The sequence below is a fragment of the Corythoichthys intestinalis genome, chromosome 1 (genome assembly GCF_030265065.1).
Source record: "Corythoichthys intestinalis isolate RoL2023-P3 chromosome 1, ASM3026506v1, whole genome shotgun sequence".
Taxonomy (NCBI): domain Eukaryota; kingdom Metazoa; phylum Chordata; class Actinopteri; order Syngnathiformes; family Syngnathidae; genus Corythoichthys; species Corythoichthys intestinalis.
This window is the reverse complement of record NC_080395.1, coordinates 3,958,913-3,977,500: the sequence shown is the minus strand read 5'-3', so window position 1 is coordinate 3,977,500 and position 18,588 is coordinate 3,958,913. Positions and strand designations below refer to the sequence as shown.

At 41.2% G+C, this 18,588-nt stretch overlaps 2 protein-coding genes across 2 annotated transcripts in view; both read right to left on the bottom strand.

Annotated features, from left to right (window-relative positions):
• LOC130923998 (NACHT, LRR and PYD domains-containing protein 3-like) overlaps positions 1-3,808 on the bottom strand; it is a 41,763-nt gene extending 37,955 nt beyond the window's left edge. Inside the window, exon 1 of the mRNA XM_057850270.1 lies at positions 3,782-3,808. The gene's annotated coding sequence lies outside the window, so the exon portion shown is untranslated. The remainder of the gene's footprint in view (positions 1-3,781) is intronic.
• Positions 3,809-5,292: 1,484 nt separating this feature from the next.
• LOC130927944 (zinc finger protein OZF-like) overlaps positions 5,293-18,588 on the bottom strand; it is a 31,724-nt gene continuing 18,428 nt past the window's right edge. The window contains exon 3 of the mRNA XM_057854125.1: positions 5,293-5,682. Coding sequence (XP_057710108.1) covers positions 5,573-5,682 — 110 coding nt within the window. The 3' untranslated portion in view covers positions 5,293-5,572. The remainder of the gene's footprint in view (positions 5,683-18,588) is intronic.

Below are 18,588 nucleotides of genomic sequence, written 5' to 3'. Positions count from 1 at the left end.
AGCTATGAGAGCCGCTGACAGCTGAAAAATAGCGTGTTGGTTTAGCGTAGCCATTGAGTCAATCTCGCAGCGAATCAGCGAGCGCGCAGGTCATGCAGTGAATCATGGGAAATGTAGTCTCGGGACAACACTGAAGTGGTGCTTTGTAATCTGTTCGCTTGTGTGAAAAAAACTACATTTCCTCACGCCATTAGACGCCAATTCCTGCCGAGAGCTGTGCCGAGCTGTGTTCTAACTTTTCCATAAGAACTGCTCCAGGTGTTAATAAAGAGACAAGGTTGTCAGTGCGTCGTGTGTTCGATACATTTGTAAACAAAAAGCTCATAACAAGACACGATGCACAATCCGTTTAAGAGACGCTGGAGTGGGAGGCGAGGAGGAGATCAGCGAGAAGCAAAACTTCGCGGTCGAATGTGGCGGGAGTCCGCTATTATTTTGTTTTCTTATTGTTGCCACAATAAAGTGGAGAAAGCCATCGAAGACTCATCTCCTTCTTTCCCCCCAACGTTTTTATATTATTATTTTATATGCACGAGAGCTGCCGGATCTGCCAAAATGAACATGCAGTCTGATTATTATTTTTTTTAACAATGTCATCAGATAGACAAAAACATAAAATTATGTGCAAATGCATGCATCTTCAAATCATGAAAATAATAACAGCCTATATCTTACCAATCTTGTAATCTCGATGGGTCTTGTATCCATTCCATGTCAGGTAGTCTAGGCACATTGTTTGCATCCTGATTAGCATCTGGCTAATACATAAACATAAAATTCCGAGCTCCTCTTCTTCCTCCAACTCTTCAAAAACGTGGATCTTCTCCCTTGCGCTCGATCTATGGCTTTTATCGCTGTTTGAATAATTGTTTGAAGGGCTTTGTATGGCGGCCGTATGTATGGAGGTGCCATCGCGTTCCTGGTGTGACGTATCACTTCCGGGTTCGTCCCCTTTCAGGCTCGAACTTCGGAAACGCGATTATTTTGTCAAATACAGTGCCTTGCAAAAGTATTCGGCCCCCTTGAACCTTGCAACCTTTCGCCACATTTCAGGCTTCAAACATAAAGATATAAAATTTAATTTTTTTTGTCAAGAATCAACAAGTGGGACACAATCGTGAAGTGGAACAAAATTTATTGGATAATTTAAACTTTTTTAACAAATAAAAAACTGAAAAGAAGGGCGTGCAATATTATTCGGCCCCCTTGCATTAATACTTTGTAGCGCCACCTTTTGCTCCAATTACAGCTGCAAGTCGCTTGGGGTATGTTTCTATCAGTTTTGCGCATCGAGAGACTGACATTCTTGACCATTCTTCCTTGCAAAACAGCTCGAGCTCAGTGAGGTTGGATGGAGAGTGTTTGTGAACAGCAGTCTTCAGCTCTTTCCACAGATTCTCGATTGGATTCAGGTCTGGACTTTGACTTGGCCGTTCTAACACCTGGATACGTTTATTTTTGAACCATTGCATTGTAGATTTGGCTTTATGTTTTGGATCATTGTCCTGTTGGAAGATAAATCTCCGTCCCAGTCTCAGGTCTTGTGCAGATACCAACAGGTTTTCTTCCAGAATGTTCCTCTATTTGGCTGCATCCATCTTCCCGTCAATTTTAACCATCTTCCCTGTCCCTGCGGAAGAAAAGCAGGCCCAAACCATGATGCTGCCACCACCATGTTTGAGAGTGGGGATGGTGTGTTCAGGGTGATGAGCTGTGTTGCTTTTACGCCAAACATATGGTTTTGCATTGTGGCCAAAAAGTTCAATTTTGGTTTCATCTGACCAGAGCACCTTCTTCCACATGTTTGGTGTGTCTCCCAGGTGGCTTGTGGCAAACTTTAAACGAGACTTTTTATGGATATCTTTGAGAAATTGCTTTCTTCTTGCCACTCTTCCATAAAGGCCAGATTTGTGCAGTGTAAGACTGATTGTTGTCCTATGGACAGACTCTCCCACCTCAGCTGTAGATCTCTGCAGTTCATCCAGAGTGATCATGGGCCTCTTGGCTGCATCTCTGATCAGTTTTCTCCTTGTTTGAGAAGAAAGTTTGGAAGGACGGGCGGGTCGTGGTAGATTTGCAGTGGTCTGATGCTCCTTCCATTTCAATATGATGGCTTGCACAGTGCTCCTTGAGATGTTTAAATCTTTTTGTATCCAAATCCAGCTTTAAACTTCTCCACAACAGTATCTCGGACCTGCCTGGTGTGTTCCTTGGTTTTCATAATGCTCCTTGCAGTTTAAACAGAACCCTGAGACAATCACAGAGCAGGTGCATTTATACGGAGACTTGATTACACACAGGTGGATTCTATTTATCATCATCGGTCATTTAGGACAACATTGGATCATTCAGAGATCCTCACTGAATTTCTGGAGTGAGTTTGCTGCACTGAAAGTAAACGGGCCGAATAATATTACACGCCCCACTTTTCAGTTTTTTATTTGTTAAAAAAGTTTAAATTATCCAATAAATGTTGTTCCACTTCACGATTGTGTCCCACTTGTTGTTGATTCTTGACAAAAAAAATAAATTTCATATCTTTATGTTTGAAGCCTGAAATGTGGCGAAAGGTTGCAAGATTCAAGGGGGGCGAATACTTTTACAAGGCACTGTATACAACATATAAATTATTTTTTCATGCTTTATTTGTTGAACAATGTTTAATTACTTTACTTGTGACCCTATTTGGCATGTGAAGAAATTACTTCACTTTACTGCTTTAAGGAAGACCGCGTTTCCCATGAGGACCAGCGCACACCCGAATAGTGTCGTAAAATCACAATGGTCACCTGCAGCTGGATAAAAAATGTTTCCACCGGCTGTGTGAAGAATGAAAAGTAATAAGGTAATGAATCAGTGAGGCCCACCCCACCCGAACTCATCGTTCTGTAATTCCTGGTAGCTGCCTTTTTCAAACTTTTTCTCTCGTTGCTCTGCCATCTTTGCAGAATGCGTGCAAAGCGTTAGCATCGACTTCCATATTTATGAATGGGGACAGTCAGTTAATTAGTGACGGTGAAAGCGATACAGACCCCTTCAAGATCTAAGAGGTGGCATTCAACTCGTCAGTTGACATATGATCAAAAATGTTATGAAAATATTTTATAAAGTTTGAAAACTTACCTAGTGTAGCTTTAATGAATTTGTGAAGTAATGTTGAGCTGTTCTAAATATTTTAAATAAAGCTTTCACACAGTTGAAATGGGTTTTTTTCAAGTGTTTTTCTTCTTACATTTTATATTGTATTTTGTTGTGATTTTTTTTTTTTTTTTAAATGCATACATTTTGTAATACTAAACATTAGTTTTCATTGAGTTATTCTTAATTTATCATTCATATTAAATTACATTCTCAATGTTTTCTCACATGCCTCAAGTATGGCTTTGATAACCCAAATTCTAAGATCTTTTAGAGAATCAAGTGACACATAGATGAGATCTTTTTTAAGGTTCATATGTCTCGGATATATCTCATATAAGTCTCAGGTTTCTCATTCCATTCTCTTAAATTCCACTGCAAAGAAACCGAGACATGATTGAGACAATTTTGAGAACTCATGTCTTCTCAAATATTGCTAAAATCTGGTTTTCTCAAATCGATCTCCTTTGTCTCAATGAAGTCTTTGCTCATTTACTCATTCCTTGCTCCTAAGGGTACCCTTAGGAGCACAAATTCAGAAACAAATAAGCAGAGAATGAGATAAATTTGAGACTCTCAAATTCGTCTCACAAGATGAGATTAAGCAACAGATGAGCAACAAATTTTTGCTATGGGAACTTACGCGGCCTTGTTGTTGCCTCTTCTCCTCCTGTCCGTGTGACAACTTGTCTTTCTGATCCTCCTAGACAGGCCACGCTGGGTGTAACCTTCGGTGACATCCACAACACCATATATGTGCATTATTGTCACCATTTTTTCAGATTGAGTGGCTTTGTGCCCAGAATTGCTGCCGAAAACCACAAAGAAGGCACACGAACCGCGTGTTTGTGCACTGCAACTTGATTACAACCACGGACACGTTGCAGCAGTGCTAAAACGTTTGGCACAACTTTACAAAAAAAAGACCAGTCAGCTCAGTGCAACATTTGCAACACAACTATATCATGCAAAGGTGGCTGAAAGACCAGTATGATTAAACACCTCCTGGAATAAAAATGCCGAGTAGGATAGCTGAGTGCCGCGCCAAAGGGAAAGGAAAGGAAGGAAAGGTTGTGTCTGTCTTCTGCTGTTCCCGCGATCCGACCCCAGGTTAAGCAGTAGATGATGGATGAATGGTGTGGCTCAGTGGTAGAGTAGCTGTCCTCCAACCCAGAGGTTGTGGGTTCGATTCTCTGCCCTGATGAACTCGCCTAAGTATCCTTCAGCAAGATACTGAAGCCCACATTGCTCCTAGTAGGTAGATGGCAATGTAGTGTAAAGCGCTTTGAGCACCTTGAGCGCTATACATGTATAACACTATTTGCCATGGATGGAAAGTAGTACGAGAATAACCACACAAGGCAGCAAATAAGATAATAGCAATAAGTGATTTTATAGTTATATCATTTCAAGAAAACATCCAGAAGTTAAGACATTTAAGAAACTAATACATTTTTAAATTTTTTTTTGGGGGGGGGGGGGGGGGGTGGACCCTGCCTCTTAAAACAATCGGAATCGACAATCGTTCAGAACCGGAATTGAAACATGGAAACGGAATCGTTCAATTTCAAACGATGCCCAACCCTACTTCTGAATGAAATAGACTTCTTGGATGCGTGTGAAAGCAATCGATATATTCATTCAGCTTATAGAATTCCACGCCATTAAAATGAGTGACTTCCGGCTAGAGTTTCAGGTTGAGGAAGACGGCGGATGTGACGTGAGTGATTGAGTTGATCCCCACTACACGGTCATACTATTATCCGCAGAAGGACTGCGGATTCAGCTGGTTAATTTTATTTTTCGCGTCACACCAGCCCAATCTGCAGCAGGCTTTTGTTGCTACACGAGAGAGCGTTGTAACAAGTGTGAGCCATGATGTTAAGAACACCACTGAGTTGTACCAATAGTGGGCGTATCAGGAAATATTTACAGTAGTTTAGTGTGTACACAAATCATTGTCCATTAAGACGGTGCTCAAAGTCCAATCCTTTTGGACAGACCCTTCCAGTCCAAATGGATAGGACGGCGACTAGTGACAAACATGTTTCAATTCACGTCACAAAACAACTACCAGCAGTTTGGTCACAGCGTGGTAGACCTTCCCCATGAACTCCACCTCCCAGTAGCGGCGGCGTTGTCAAGAACCCGACTCCGGTGGGCGAACCTCCTCGAAATCGATGAGCGAGGCCGCTTTGTACCGTCTTGTGTAAGTATATAGAAATATCTTGTAAACAATAAGCAACAAGCATTCTACATTAAGCTGTACTGCTCAAACTTATGCCAATGAAATGCTTAAGATTTTATGATGGCAGTAATGACACTGACTAAAACAAGCACATTCAGAAAAATAGCTTTTGCCATTTAATGGTCATATTATAGGCTACACTGTTGGATTATACTTTATGCTGAATGCTGTACCGCTCTTTCCCGCTCAGGCTTGGGTCCGTTCGCCGCCGGCTGCCCCGGACGGATCCGCGGGACGGAACCGATCGATGCGCCTGCCCGCCTCGTGCCGTTGCTGACCAGGTCGCATCCTAAAAGCTATCAGAGACATCACACACGCATTCCGTCAAGTTCAAAGACGAATCCTTAGGAGGACATTTATAAACATGAACAAAAATAAGGAGAGAAGGCACTCGATTTAGTTGAAAAGCTTGCAAGGAGAAGGAGGGAAACTATGCAATGCAATACTAGACTACAAAATACAGTTTCCACAATCGTTCTGAAAAAAAAAAACCCTTCACCTCTCTTTTTGTTTGGCATGGCCCTTGCAACAAGAGAAAGTGTCAACCTTAAAAGGAAGGGGAGCAGAGCATGAGACACCTCTATGAATATTTTTTGGCTATGTGTATGCATGCAGGTGGGATTAATACATGTGTGTCGGCACATTTCCGCCTTCTCAGGTGTTGTTTCGGCATGGTGGCTGTGTTTGTCTTGTCGGTGCATGTTGTGGGACTATCGGTTGTAATGCTCTCGTTGTCTCCATGAACTGGTAAGTCAAAAATGGTGCTTTTTCTTTCAAATTGCAGATCATAGTTGGTATCCACATCAGTCAGTTGAGGTCGCGTCACGAACATTTGTAAGCATCTGTAAAGGATACCCCCATACATGTAAGTAAAAGCCACCAGGAAGACGACTACATAAGTGATTCGAATGTTCCTTGCCCACCTAGGCACTGCCTTGTCGATCGAGAATCCCGAAACGGCAAGAGTGCCTCTGCAATATCTTCACTGACCCGCAGTGTTTTTATACACTAAAAGTACAGTATAGGCTGCTACTCTTCCTCGATGTATGTCTCGGTTGAAATGACCCTTTCGCAGTGTGTGAGGTGTACGCAAGTTTTTCTCTCGGCAATCTTTACAGCTGTAGGAGTACTTGGTAAGGACCTTCCTACTTGGGTGAATGACAATGCTTTCTTTTGATGCTGCAGATCAGAACCCAGTCTCCTGAAGTGACCAGTTCGTTTCGGGTGTACTATATCTTGGTACAATGCAATGCAATGTCTTTACCCTATTTCTTTTGCTATCATTAACACATATTTGACGTTGTTAAACGTTTAGTTTGAAAGATTTCTACTCCATTTGAAAGTTTAGCTATGATAAGAAGGCGAGACTGTTTGCCTTCACATTAGCTTTATTCAGTAAAATCCATGTGTACGCATTAAAAAGGGTATGTCGCGAGGGGGAATTGCCCCCGTTTAGGGCGAACATTGCCGCCCATAGCCAGTGTTGTTAATAACGGCGTTACAATATAACGGCGTTATTTTTTTCAGTAGTGGGTAATCTAGTTAATTACTTTTCTCATCTTGGCAACGCCGTTACCGTTACTGAGGACAGAAAGGCATGCGTTACTATATTGGTCGAAAAGTCTGAGGGAGACGGACTCACCGAGACGACAGAGCAGAGCAGGAGTGGGGAGGAGGCAAGAAAGTTGTGACGCCGAGCAAACGCGATGCTAGGTAGCTCCAATAATACATGTTGTAGCCGATAGCCTGCAAACTACGCCCGCATGTTATGGTAGATATGGTAGACATGGTAGATATCACATATACTCAGGGGTGCACATAATTTTTTTGCCCAGGTTCTCAGAGGAGGACCTGGAGATGTGACTTGGTCCTCATTGAGCTTGAGAGCCGACCCGCCTGACGCGATAAATTTATGACAAAGCTTTACTTAGAGCCAATTAACTTTAATTAATTATATTAACAATTAATGCATGATTAACATCAACTGGCACAACAAAATTGCCATTACTTTGAAGTGAAATGTAATAAGAAAAGAAATAAACATAAAAGCTCCAATTCAAAATAAAGGGCATTATGCGGCTCCCACATTAACTCCAAGCCTTTTTAAAAGTGGGATGTCCTCCTCATAAGACCTCATTGAACGTGCATGTTTAGCTTTGTAAAATGCGAGCAAAAACACATTTGTCAGTGTATGTCGCTGTTCATTACCTTTATTCCGCCACTTGTCTGACATCGATAGTTTGCCTAATTGCCACATGCTCTCTGTTTTTTTCGTGCTTTTCAAAAGTTTGGATGGCTGAAATTCTTTGACCCTACATAGAATGCGCTTGCCTGGCTCTGCCAGACTTTTCTCCCTGTATTTTTCAAACACTGAGAGAAATAGTCTGGGAACCATCCCATTAACAGCCTTTTCGAGCTGGTACAAAATCAATCGACAAATCAGATTCGTTTATTTGCGTGACATGTTCTTAACGAGCAACGTCACTCTTGCGCGTCGGAAGTCGTCTCAACAACAAAGCTGAACAGGAGAGCCGAGAATATGTTCCAATCCACGGTAAAAATCCGTTTTAAATTACCAAAAACACATCGACACGAGTCATTGACAACAGTCTGTCCCGCGCTAGCCATGTTGAATAAACTCCGCTCTCCCCGTACGTTTACTTCCGCGCTCAAGTCCCTCGTCGCTATAATAACGTGACGTCTGCCCTGCCCGTCGCTGATTGGTCCACTCCGCTGTCTGTTTGCTGTGGCTTGCTCCGCCCTGGAAATTGTATCAGCGGGAATAGGGGCCAGACTCAATAGCTGGAACAGCGGTGAGTCTGGTGTACCAGGCTAAGAATGCGCTGCTCTTATCGGCGACATTGGGATTCTCACGGCACATTTTGTAACGCATTTCCGTGCGAGCATCATTCTAGCCATGGTACTTCCTGTAGCCACTTTTCAGCAAAAGTCCATTTTATCGGTAGCTCCGGTGACGTCTCTGTCGTCTGTCTGTCTTTTGACGGGGGTGGGGGAACACGGAAGTAATTATTCAGTGTGGCCTGCCTCTTCGACATTTTGAGAAGTGATTTTCTCGTGTCCGCCGCAAATACAGTGGTCAGCCATCGGTACGCAAAAGCGTATGGAAACCGTTGAGGGCCAGCGCATTTGTCTACGGCCAGTCCGCATGCGCGCATGCGGACCACTTATGTGCACCCCTGCATATACTGTATATAGATATAACTAGATGCAAATTGACAGACACGGCAATAGATGCGTTTGTAAACAGCCGCCATCTGAAAGCAGTAGACTTTTTAGGACGGCTCTGTTGTAGAGAACCTTCCTAGCGAACCTGAGTAACTTTTTTTAATCTAAAATACTTCTAAATCGGCAAAATCTTGACTTGAATCTATCTTTAAATGATGAAACAGTTTTAAAACTTTCTTATGTCGAAAGTAGAGAGAAGGGAACTAATGCAATAATGGGAGCAATTTTAACAACTTTTAACAGTTGATGCAGGGTAAAGGGTAAATTAGGGTAAAGAATTGGGCTCGGGCCAATTGTACCAAAAACCTTCACAAAAAAATTCACATAGTGTGGCCAATGTTTTTTTTTTTTCTTTTTTTTTTTTTTGAGGAAAAAAAATGTAATTATCACCAATTACTTTGCCAAGTAACTAATCACTCTTACATTCAGGTAATTGAGTTACTAACGCAATTACTTTTTGGGAGAAGTAATTTGTAACTATAATTAATTACTTTTTTTCAGTAAGATTAACAACACTGCCCATAGCAAAAATGTGTTGCTCATCTGTTGCTTAATCTCGTCTTGTGAGACGAATTTGAGCGTCTCAAATTTATCTCATTCTCTGCTTATTTGTTTCTGCATTTGTGCTCCTAAGGGTACCCTTAGGAGCAAGGAGTGCGTCTAAATGAGCAAAGACGTCATTGAGACAAAGGAGATCAATTCGAGAAAACCAGATTTGAGCAATATTTGAGAAGAAATGAGTTCTCAAAATTGTCTCAATCATGTCTTGGTTTCTTTGCAGTGGAATTTAAGAGAATGGAATGAGATAAACCTGAGACTTATATGAGATATATCCGAGACATATGAACCTTAAAAAAGATCTCATCCACGTCACACTTGATTCTCTAAAAGGTGGGTTATCAGAGCCATATTAGAGGCATGTGAGAAAACATTGAGAATGTAATTTAATATGAATGATGTATTAAGAATAACTCAATGAAAAGTAATGTTTAGTATTACAAAATGTATGCATTAAAAAAAAAAAAAATCGCAACAAAATACAATCATCTAAAATTTAAGAATAAAAACAACACTTGAAAAAAAGTGCCATTTCAACTGTGTGAAAGCTTTATTTAAAATATTTAGAACAGCTCACAATTACTTTATAAATTCATTAAAGCAACACTAGGTAACTTTTCAAACTTTATAAAATATTTTCATAACATTTTTGATGATATGTCAACTGACAACTAGTTGAATGCCACCTCTTAGATCTTGAAGGGGTCTGTGTCGCTTTCACCGTCACTAATTAACTGACTTTCCCCTTTCCCCATTCATTATAAAAACGGAAGTCGATGCTAACGCTTTGCATGCTTTCTGCAAAGATGGCAGAGCAACAAGAGGGAAAAAGTTTTGTCTGAGGAGAAAAAAGAAAGGGCTGCTACCAGGAATTACAGAACGATGAGTTCGGGTGGGGTGGACCACACGGATTCATTACCTTATTACTTTTCGTTCTTCACACAGCCGCTGGAAACATGTTTTATCCAGCTGCAGGTGACCATCGTGATTTTACGACACTATGCGGCTGTGCGCTGGTCCTCATGGGAAACGCGGTCTTCCTTAAGGCAAAGCACTACCGCTTTTGTCCAACAGTGTCGCTAAAATCAACTAAAACTGTCATGACTTACCGATTTCGACTTTACGACATCTGTGTCTTGTTTTTTTTTTAATGTTGACTTTTTGTGAGGCATGTTTTTATTTTGGCGCAGGAAGCATAGAACAGGAAGCGAGCGTATGTACAGATGCGCCAGCTCACCCCGCACACGCAGCAGCCGAGTGACAAAAGTGACAACCTGCGCGCACATTTGTTGCTTGTGAAGCACCCACAGGCGACGGCTGTATATAACCCCTTTTGTACTGCTTATTTTGAGTTTTCAATTGCGGTCGAATCACTGGCGCCACCAGGGGGTGGCCAGGGGTGGCCATGGCCACCCCTATAAATTGGTTGGCCACCCCACTGGCCACCCCGCTTGCCAGGATATCGTTAGATTGTTGTAACATCAATTATGCATTTCATCCCAAATGAATGTATTTATTTTGTTTTGTTAATGTAGGGCTGTCAAATTTATCGCGTTAACAGGCGGTAATTATTTTTTTTAAATTAATCACGTGAAAATATTTATCGCGATTAACGCATTCGCAGTACGACTCATTCACGCATTGCCGCAAACAGCCTACAATGGCGCCGTTTTACTTCTATACAGAGATAAGAGGCAGTGTCAAGTAAGTGGAGTAGATAAAAGCATTCATTTGGGCCGTGCTTTTAATCGGCAAAAGCTTTGTCATCTCTCCCACAGCAACTATAAATATTGTGGGAAGCGACGTGGGGAAGAATGACAGGATTTGATCTTTTTCTTAACACCCTGTAGTTTACCCAACGCAGAGAAGATATAGCATTTGCAGCCACCACACACAGTCATGGTTGCACCACTTTCCATCATGCATTTGGGCAGAACAGTTAAGTTGCTACAGTATTATTTACTGAAAGCTCAACAAATACACGATATGGCAATATTTAGTCACAATACAAACTCACATTTATCCTTTAAGAATTACAAGTCTTTTGTATCCGTGGATCCCTTTCGCAGAAAGAATGTTAATAATGTTAATGCCATCTTGTGGATTTATTGTTATAATAAACAAATACAGTACTTATGTACAGTATGTTGAATGTATATATCAGCCTTATCTTTCCATTCCAACAATAATTTACAGAAAAATATGGCATATTTTAGAGATGGTTTGAATTGCGATTAATTACAACTGATTAATTTTTAAGCTGTGATTAACTCGATTAAAAATTTGAATCGTTTGACAGCTCTAGGTAAATGTACACCTTATGCCTAATATATACATAACACAATAAAACAGAATTGTTGTGGAACTCAAAATGTTGACTGGACAGTTTTGGACTATGCATATTAAATCATTAGTAACATCAAATATGACACAATACACCAAAGTATATCAGTAGCCGTGTCCTTAAGTCTTTCTGACAGTTTTCCCCTGACCTTTTTACTGCAATAATATACTGAAAACCTGAAATTATGGCTTTTAGTTTTGGCCACCCCAAGATTTTAAGTGGCCCCATCTGGTCACCCCTATGAAAAATTTCTGGAGGCGCCACTGGGTCGAATACTTGGGGTGCGATTGTTATGTTGTTTTTGATGATGTGCAGATGCTAACGGATACATGCTAATCATTTGTTATTGCTGTATCAGCAGCTACTTGTAAATGCAAATTTGAATTGCTGTTATTGAAGATGAGACTGATTTAATTCAATCTTATTTTAATTTCATTCTGTAAGTGTTGATGTCATGAGCAGCTGAATAAAGTCAGCAAACCACACGGACGTCTGTCATCGAACTTCGCTCACTGTCTAGCTAGAACTTGGCTCCAAAATCTTGGCGTGGACAGTACAGTGACGTATAATATATGTTTTTGGATATATTTTTAGAGGGTGTTTTGTGGTACTTAAAGGGTTAATGCAGACTTCTGTGGAAATCCCGTGTTGGGCAATTCCTTAGTACGTGGCGAAACGTCCTACACATTGCTCAGCGGGCTTGCGCAAGCATTCGCAAATCGACGAGTAATCACTATTTCTGTTTTTATTGAGTTTAGTACCTTTTCATGACCTTGAAAGTAATTTTTGCATGTATTACCCTCTCATACTTTTAACCATTGTTTTTTTTGTGTTAGCTTTAAAGCAGTTCACCGCATTAGTCAGCGTATTTAAACTGTCCTTATTTAATATAACTGCATTTAAGTATTTTCTTAAGGCATTTTTTAGTACGTTCTGCCTGTATGCATCTAAACAAACAAGTTGAGCGCGCATGGTAGTACTTTGGGTGTCAAATTCGACTCAAGTAGATGTTTCACCAATGTAGATTTTGGCAGAACACCGGAGCTACGGTACCAACAAGGGAACGGAACTTTTTGGTACAGCACTCCTACGAAATGGCTCTTGCTCGGCATTTATATGCAAAGGCTTTTTTTTTAGTTTGCCTCCTCCATATGATCCCAGTCAGGCAAATTCAAAAACCTCACGACATAAGCTGTAAAACAAAAATATTAATATCTTGCATGAGTAATTTGACTGATGGAGCGCATCCACCACAACAACTACACATGAGTTAAAAACAGTGCTTCTCAATTATTTTCTGTTACGCCTCCCCAAGGAAGACGTAAATGTTTCGCGCCCCCCCCCCCACTCTCTGCCACCACTGTGTCATTTGTCTATAATATTACTATTATAAGTACGCCTCAGCATAACATTGAGTCCTTTTTTCTATTAAAGAAAAAAAGTAACATAGATCAACTTATAATAAAGTATAACTTTATTAACATTGTTTTGCTTGTAACCGAAAAGACTTAACGCGCATCAATTTGCCTGAAAAAAAAAAAAAAAAAAGTCACATCCAAACTGTAAAAATACACTCAAGGTACATTTTTGACCATTTGATACTGAAAAATAAAATGTAATAAAATCAGTAAATAATAACAAATTCAAACTGATTAGAAACATTTACTCCTCAGGACAACGTGCCAAAAAATTTGACCGAAAAAAAAACTGAATAAAAGGGGGAAAAAAGTGTCTTTGGACAGAAGGAAAGTTTTTATTTTCGCTGATTCACCACAGTGCTCACTGGTTTACTGATATAACACTGACAAAGCGGGACGATTGTGACAATTGGCAATATTCGGCACGTTTTCGCTGAAAAACAATCAAGCGGCTTATCAATGAGATTGAGGACTAATGTCTTTAAGTGGCGTCTTAACTGATTTGGCCTCAGACTCTCCGCTATAATCATTTTTAGACTCAGTAAACAGTGGTCTTTCCTCATTTCCCACTATATTAAAAGTCAAAGCCAAAAGGCAAACGGCCCGAAAAAAGCGCATTCTCGGCGGCCGAGGGAGAACCGTAGGTGAGGGCGGTGGTCGTGACGATCCCAAGCCGAAAACGGCACTTCTCGGCCGGACACGTGAGAACCAGAGAAGTCAGTGGGTCGCTGCGTGAGTCCAGCTCTGCATGAGTCTCTTCCGTGTGCTCTTGCTTACTTTAAAAATACTGCACGCACTTTGAAAACGAGAGCGCCACTGCCATCCACGGAGTGGATGTGCAAGTACACTTTATTCTAGTACGGCAAAAAAAGAAAAAAAAAAAAAGCATGTTCCCCGAGGTCACTCGCGCCACCCCTGGCACCGCTCTGCGCCCCCCTGGGGGGGCGCGCCCCACCATTTGAGAAGTACTGGTTTAAAAGGACAAAAAATAATTTTAAGAAAACTTACTCATGATTCCTGTCATGCCCTGAGTTCCTCCTGCAGCATGGCCTAATTGCCCTAAATTATCCCCACCTGTCCTCAATTCACCTACTTACAGCCCAGCCAATAGCACTACCTCATTCATCAATCAACCTGTGTATTTAAAGCCTTGCTTCTCAGTTCCACTCTGTCAGACCGTCTGCGAAGCCTGCCTGTTACCTGCCTGCCTAGCTCTCTGAATCTGACTCTCGTTGCCGAATCTGAACCTGCCTGACTGCTGCCTTCTCTCTAGTGATGGCAAACTGAAGCATCATGAAGCAATGAGGCTTGCCATCAAACTGGTTCGCTCCAAGGCCGAAGCATCATGAGGCTTCATTTGTTCTATTGCGCCTTCATGTGGAAAATAAATGTCATGACAGACAGAGTGATTAGAATGATACCATGGATTCGATGGGGTCAAAAGGGCAGGGAGTTGTTATGTGAATGAATGTGTGTGTGTTACTTAAAAGTAGAGCCTAGATTGGGCCTAAGAAATCCAGCCTGACCCGGCCCGAGAAATTAACTTAACTGTCAGGTCCGAGCCCGAAAAAAAACAAAATTGTATTTTTTTAATTTGTATACCCGAGCCCGAAAAAAAGCCAAAATTTTATTTTTTATTTGTGAGGACCCAGAAGAAGGAAATGCAGGGATGCAATGCATCACTCAGACCTGGACAGAGCACTGCTTGGAAAATGGCTGCATTTTGTGTGATCACATTTGTGACAACACCTACGTGCATAATGATAACAAATTAAAGCCTGTCTTTTATAACAAATTCTCCCAGTTGAACAAGACTAAAATGCATATTCAATAAACATTTATATCTTTCATATTTGTGTGTCTGTGCTATCAGGTGGATAGTTCATGCGTCATTTCCTTGGTAAAATCCAGCAACAGACATTTATATTAATTTCTTCAAGTTGGCAGAAAAGAACACATTTTTTCTTAATGTTTAAATAATCTACATATTTTTATGGTAATAATAAATGCATGTACACAACGAAATAACGCTGGATAGGTTTGTTAAATACATTTCTGTGTGGGATATTGTGCTCTCATGGACGCACCTCTCTGACAAGGAGAGGGACAGCAGCATATACAAAAATAAAGTAAAATACTTTTAAATAACATTCTTTATTTTAATGACTCGCATCAGAACAAACAAAAGAACAACCTGCCTTAAGGAGCACTGAAACAAAATAAGAACATTTTAAAGAACACCACGAAGTCCTGCTTTGCACGAAGAGGTACGGCCCTCGAAACAAATGATAATAAAGATGTTTGACTATTATCATAGCCGTATCGAAATTCGAAAAGGAAATATCAGGATGCAGAGTTGCAGACTCGCGGAGAGCCCCATGCAGAGCCTTCATGTGCGCAAACAATGCACTGGCTCTGCATGCGGCTCATGTTTTGGATTACCACAGCGCCCTTTCTCTGTTTTACCCAATTTATTTATTTTATAACAAGTATTCCTTAGTTTAACATCCATATACAAATATACATTTATTCTAAAACAAAAGTTAGCGAGAGAAGAATTCTGGCCCGACCCGACCCGAACGTAATGAGTGACATTTTGGGCCTGACCCGAGCTCAAGCTCTAGGCTCTATTTGAAAGAATGATTGCTTTATATTAGACATTGACACATAAACAAGGAACGAGGCACACCTTTCTTTCATTTTTATTGCGGAAAACATTCGTAATTTCCAAAGTTTTTGGCTTGAAACGGTTTCTTTTTTTTTTTTTTTTTTTTTTTTAGAATTTCTCCTGCTTTTGAAAATAGTCTTTCGCAAGCGACGGATGAGGTAGAATGCCTCAACATAGATGAAGTGTTCTTTGGAACAAAGTTTGCACGTCACCTTTTGAAAAATCAGCAAGTAGAAGAAAGACATTAAAACGAGGGATATACTGTGTTGTCACAATAATTTACAATTATATATTCACACTAGTTATTAATTTGTACCTTTTTAAGAGAGAACTGCTCAAAATGATCCCAGACAGAGGATGTTCTCTACTTTTTCGATGTTGGACAGTGCGTCCATTGCAAAACGAATCCAATTGAATTTAGGTTTGAAGATGCGAGTTGGGTGTGTGTCAGTGTCACCTGACAGCTCATTGTCGTCTCGGTGCGCCATTTCATTTCGAATCACCGGCGAAACTATGTGTTGGCGATGACATATAGGAAGCCCGTCTCGTGAGGCTTCGGACGTAGCAACGTGCCTTCCGAGGCTTCGGGCGTGGCCACAAGCGTAATCAACACATGCCTCGATGCGCGCTTTGCAGATTTTTTTCCGGTTTACTCGGCACACGCCTCGGCGCCTCGGCACAGTAGGGCACATCACTAGTCATCAGAGGCAACAACAGATTCACCAGCAACATGAACTGCTAACCCAGGTCATACAGCAGCTCACCAACTTCGCCACACCTCCTATTCCAGCTCCTGATTCTTCCGCCACGCCAGCCACATCCATACCTGCACCATTTCTTCAGAACCCCATAGCCCCCGAACCGCAGATTGGAAACCCAGAACACTTTGATGGTGATCAAACCCAGGTGCGTGCTTTCCTTACTAACTGACGGCTCCAATGTTCCCTCCAACCCACCCAGGAACTTCGCCACTGAGGGGGGCCAAAGTGACCTATACCATTACACACCTGACAGGCCACGCTCAGCTTTGGGGAACTGCAGAGTTTGACCGGCAAATCTGAATGTACTGAATGGCGGTGATGATAGCAGACAATTTTGTTTCTAGTTGCAGCGACGAATCCGATGCAACGAACATTCTTCTAATGGTGACGAGGAGAGTTATGAACCTTTCTTTGGTGTTTTGGGTTATCAATTTGAGCCCAAACGAAAGCCAGTGCAGCCTAATGAGATAGTGTAAAGCGCCTTGAAAGCTGGAAAAGCGCTATATAAGTATAACACCATTTACCATTAATGAAAGGATCATTGAGAGGAGCAATCACACTGATGAAACATCGGCTGGGAAATACCGAATGGTTTGTTTTGCATTTCTTTTTGTGAAGCTGATACACAGTGACTGCAAAATAATGTAATGTATAGACAGGGCCGGCCCAGGCCATTTGGGGGCCCTAAGCAAAATAATGCAAAGGGGCCCATATTTTTGGCCCACCATTTCGTCACTGTGAAACCCATACATGCAATCCAACCCATACGTCCATATTTTGTAAATTTATTTAGATTTTGTTGCACTGCATACTTCAAACTTCTCACACCTAATGATTGTCAGAACTTACAGTAGATAGCGCCAAACCTTTTTCTAAAAGAGGAAATAAAGAAGTTAAGGAAGGACTTTTATTTTTTTGAGCTTGTAATCAAGTATCAAAACTCACAAAAGTCAAATAAAGCAAACTGTAGTAAACAAAATAGAATATAAATTAAACAATTGCCAAATTGGGGGCCCCCTAGTGGTCAGGGGCCCTAAGCAGCTGCATAGTCTGCGTATAGGCTGGGCCGGCCCTGTGTATAGAATAATTAGGGCCCGAGCACTAAGTGTGCGAAGGCCCTATTGTTTTGCAAAGGATTTAAAAAAAAAAAATTTTTCAGGGCAAATGAAAACGGCCAATTTGGAGGCCTGAACATGCACGAAAAGTCACCAAAATTTGCACATACGTGCAGAAAATTGTACATTTCGATAATTTTGCAATGTTGCAAAAAAACATAACAAAATGACTCAGTGGCGCCCCCTTAAAATTTTAAAATTGGCCTATAACATTAGGGTCTGTCAGCGTAGAGCAATGAAATTTGAGGGGTCTATACCTTGTCCAAAACCACTCCAAAAAAGCATTTACACACTTATTCCAAACCCAACAGGAAATCGGTTATTTTGGATCGAATATGAAATTTTTAGCGATTTACAGGGTGCACAATTGAGACCTTTTCGCCGAGGGAGTTAGTTGGATCATCTTCAAAATTGGTGAGACTGTTCAGGAGACATATGAGATCTTAAGTTTTTAAAATGGTGCGTTTTCATTCATGGGTCTGACCTGGGCGTGTTGCCAAAGTCGGCCATTTTTTCGGCAAAATGACAAATTCAGTAAATGACTAATAGTTCCTTGACACAACGTTCAATCTTTTTCATATTTGGCATGTATGTGCGGTATCCCACCCTTAACACGAGTGCATTGAAATATTACCCATTAGGCCTAGCGCCCTCTAGTGAGAACAGGAAATGCCTTTTTTTTACGAGACAGGTTCCTCCTCCAAGGGAAAAAAATCTGTTGACCTCAAACCTGCATAAGGGGAGGCTTAAGACCTGTGTTCAGGTGCCTGATGAAAAATATTGAGGTTTCGTTGAGGCGGAGGGGTCCAAACAGGAAAGTGAAAATGACCATCAACAATTTGTCACGCAAAAAACTTTGAACAGTCATAACTCAGCAGATATACAACATATCTGCGCCAAACTTCCCGTGCTTGTTGAGAGTCATACCCTGAAGGGTCTTGTAGGGGTCATTTGCATCAACTCTGCAGTGCCAACTAGTGGCGACAGAAAGGAGTTTTAAAAAAGGCCTTTCCTATTGGGTTTTTTCAACGTAGAGCAATGAAATTTGGGGAGTCCATACATTATGCAAAACTGCTCCAAAAAGCCTCTTGC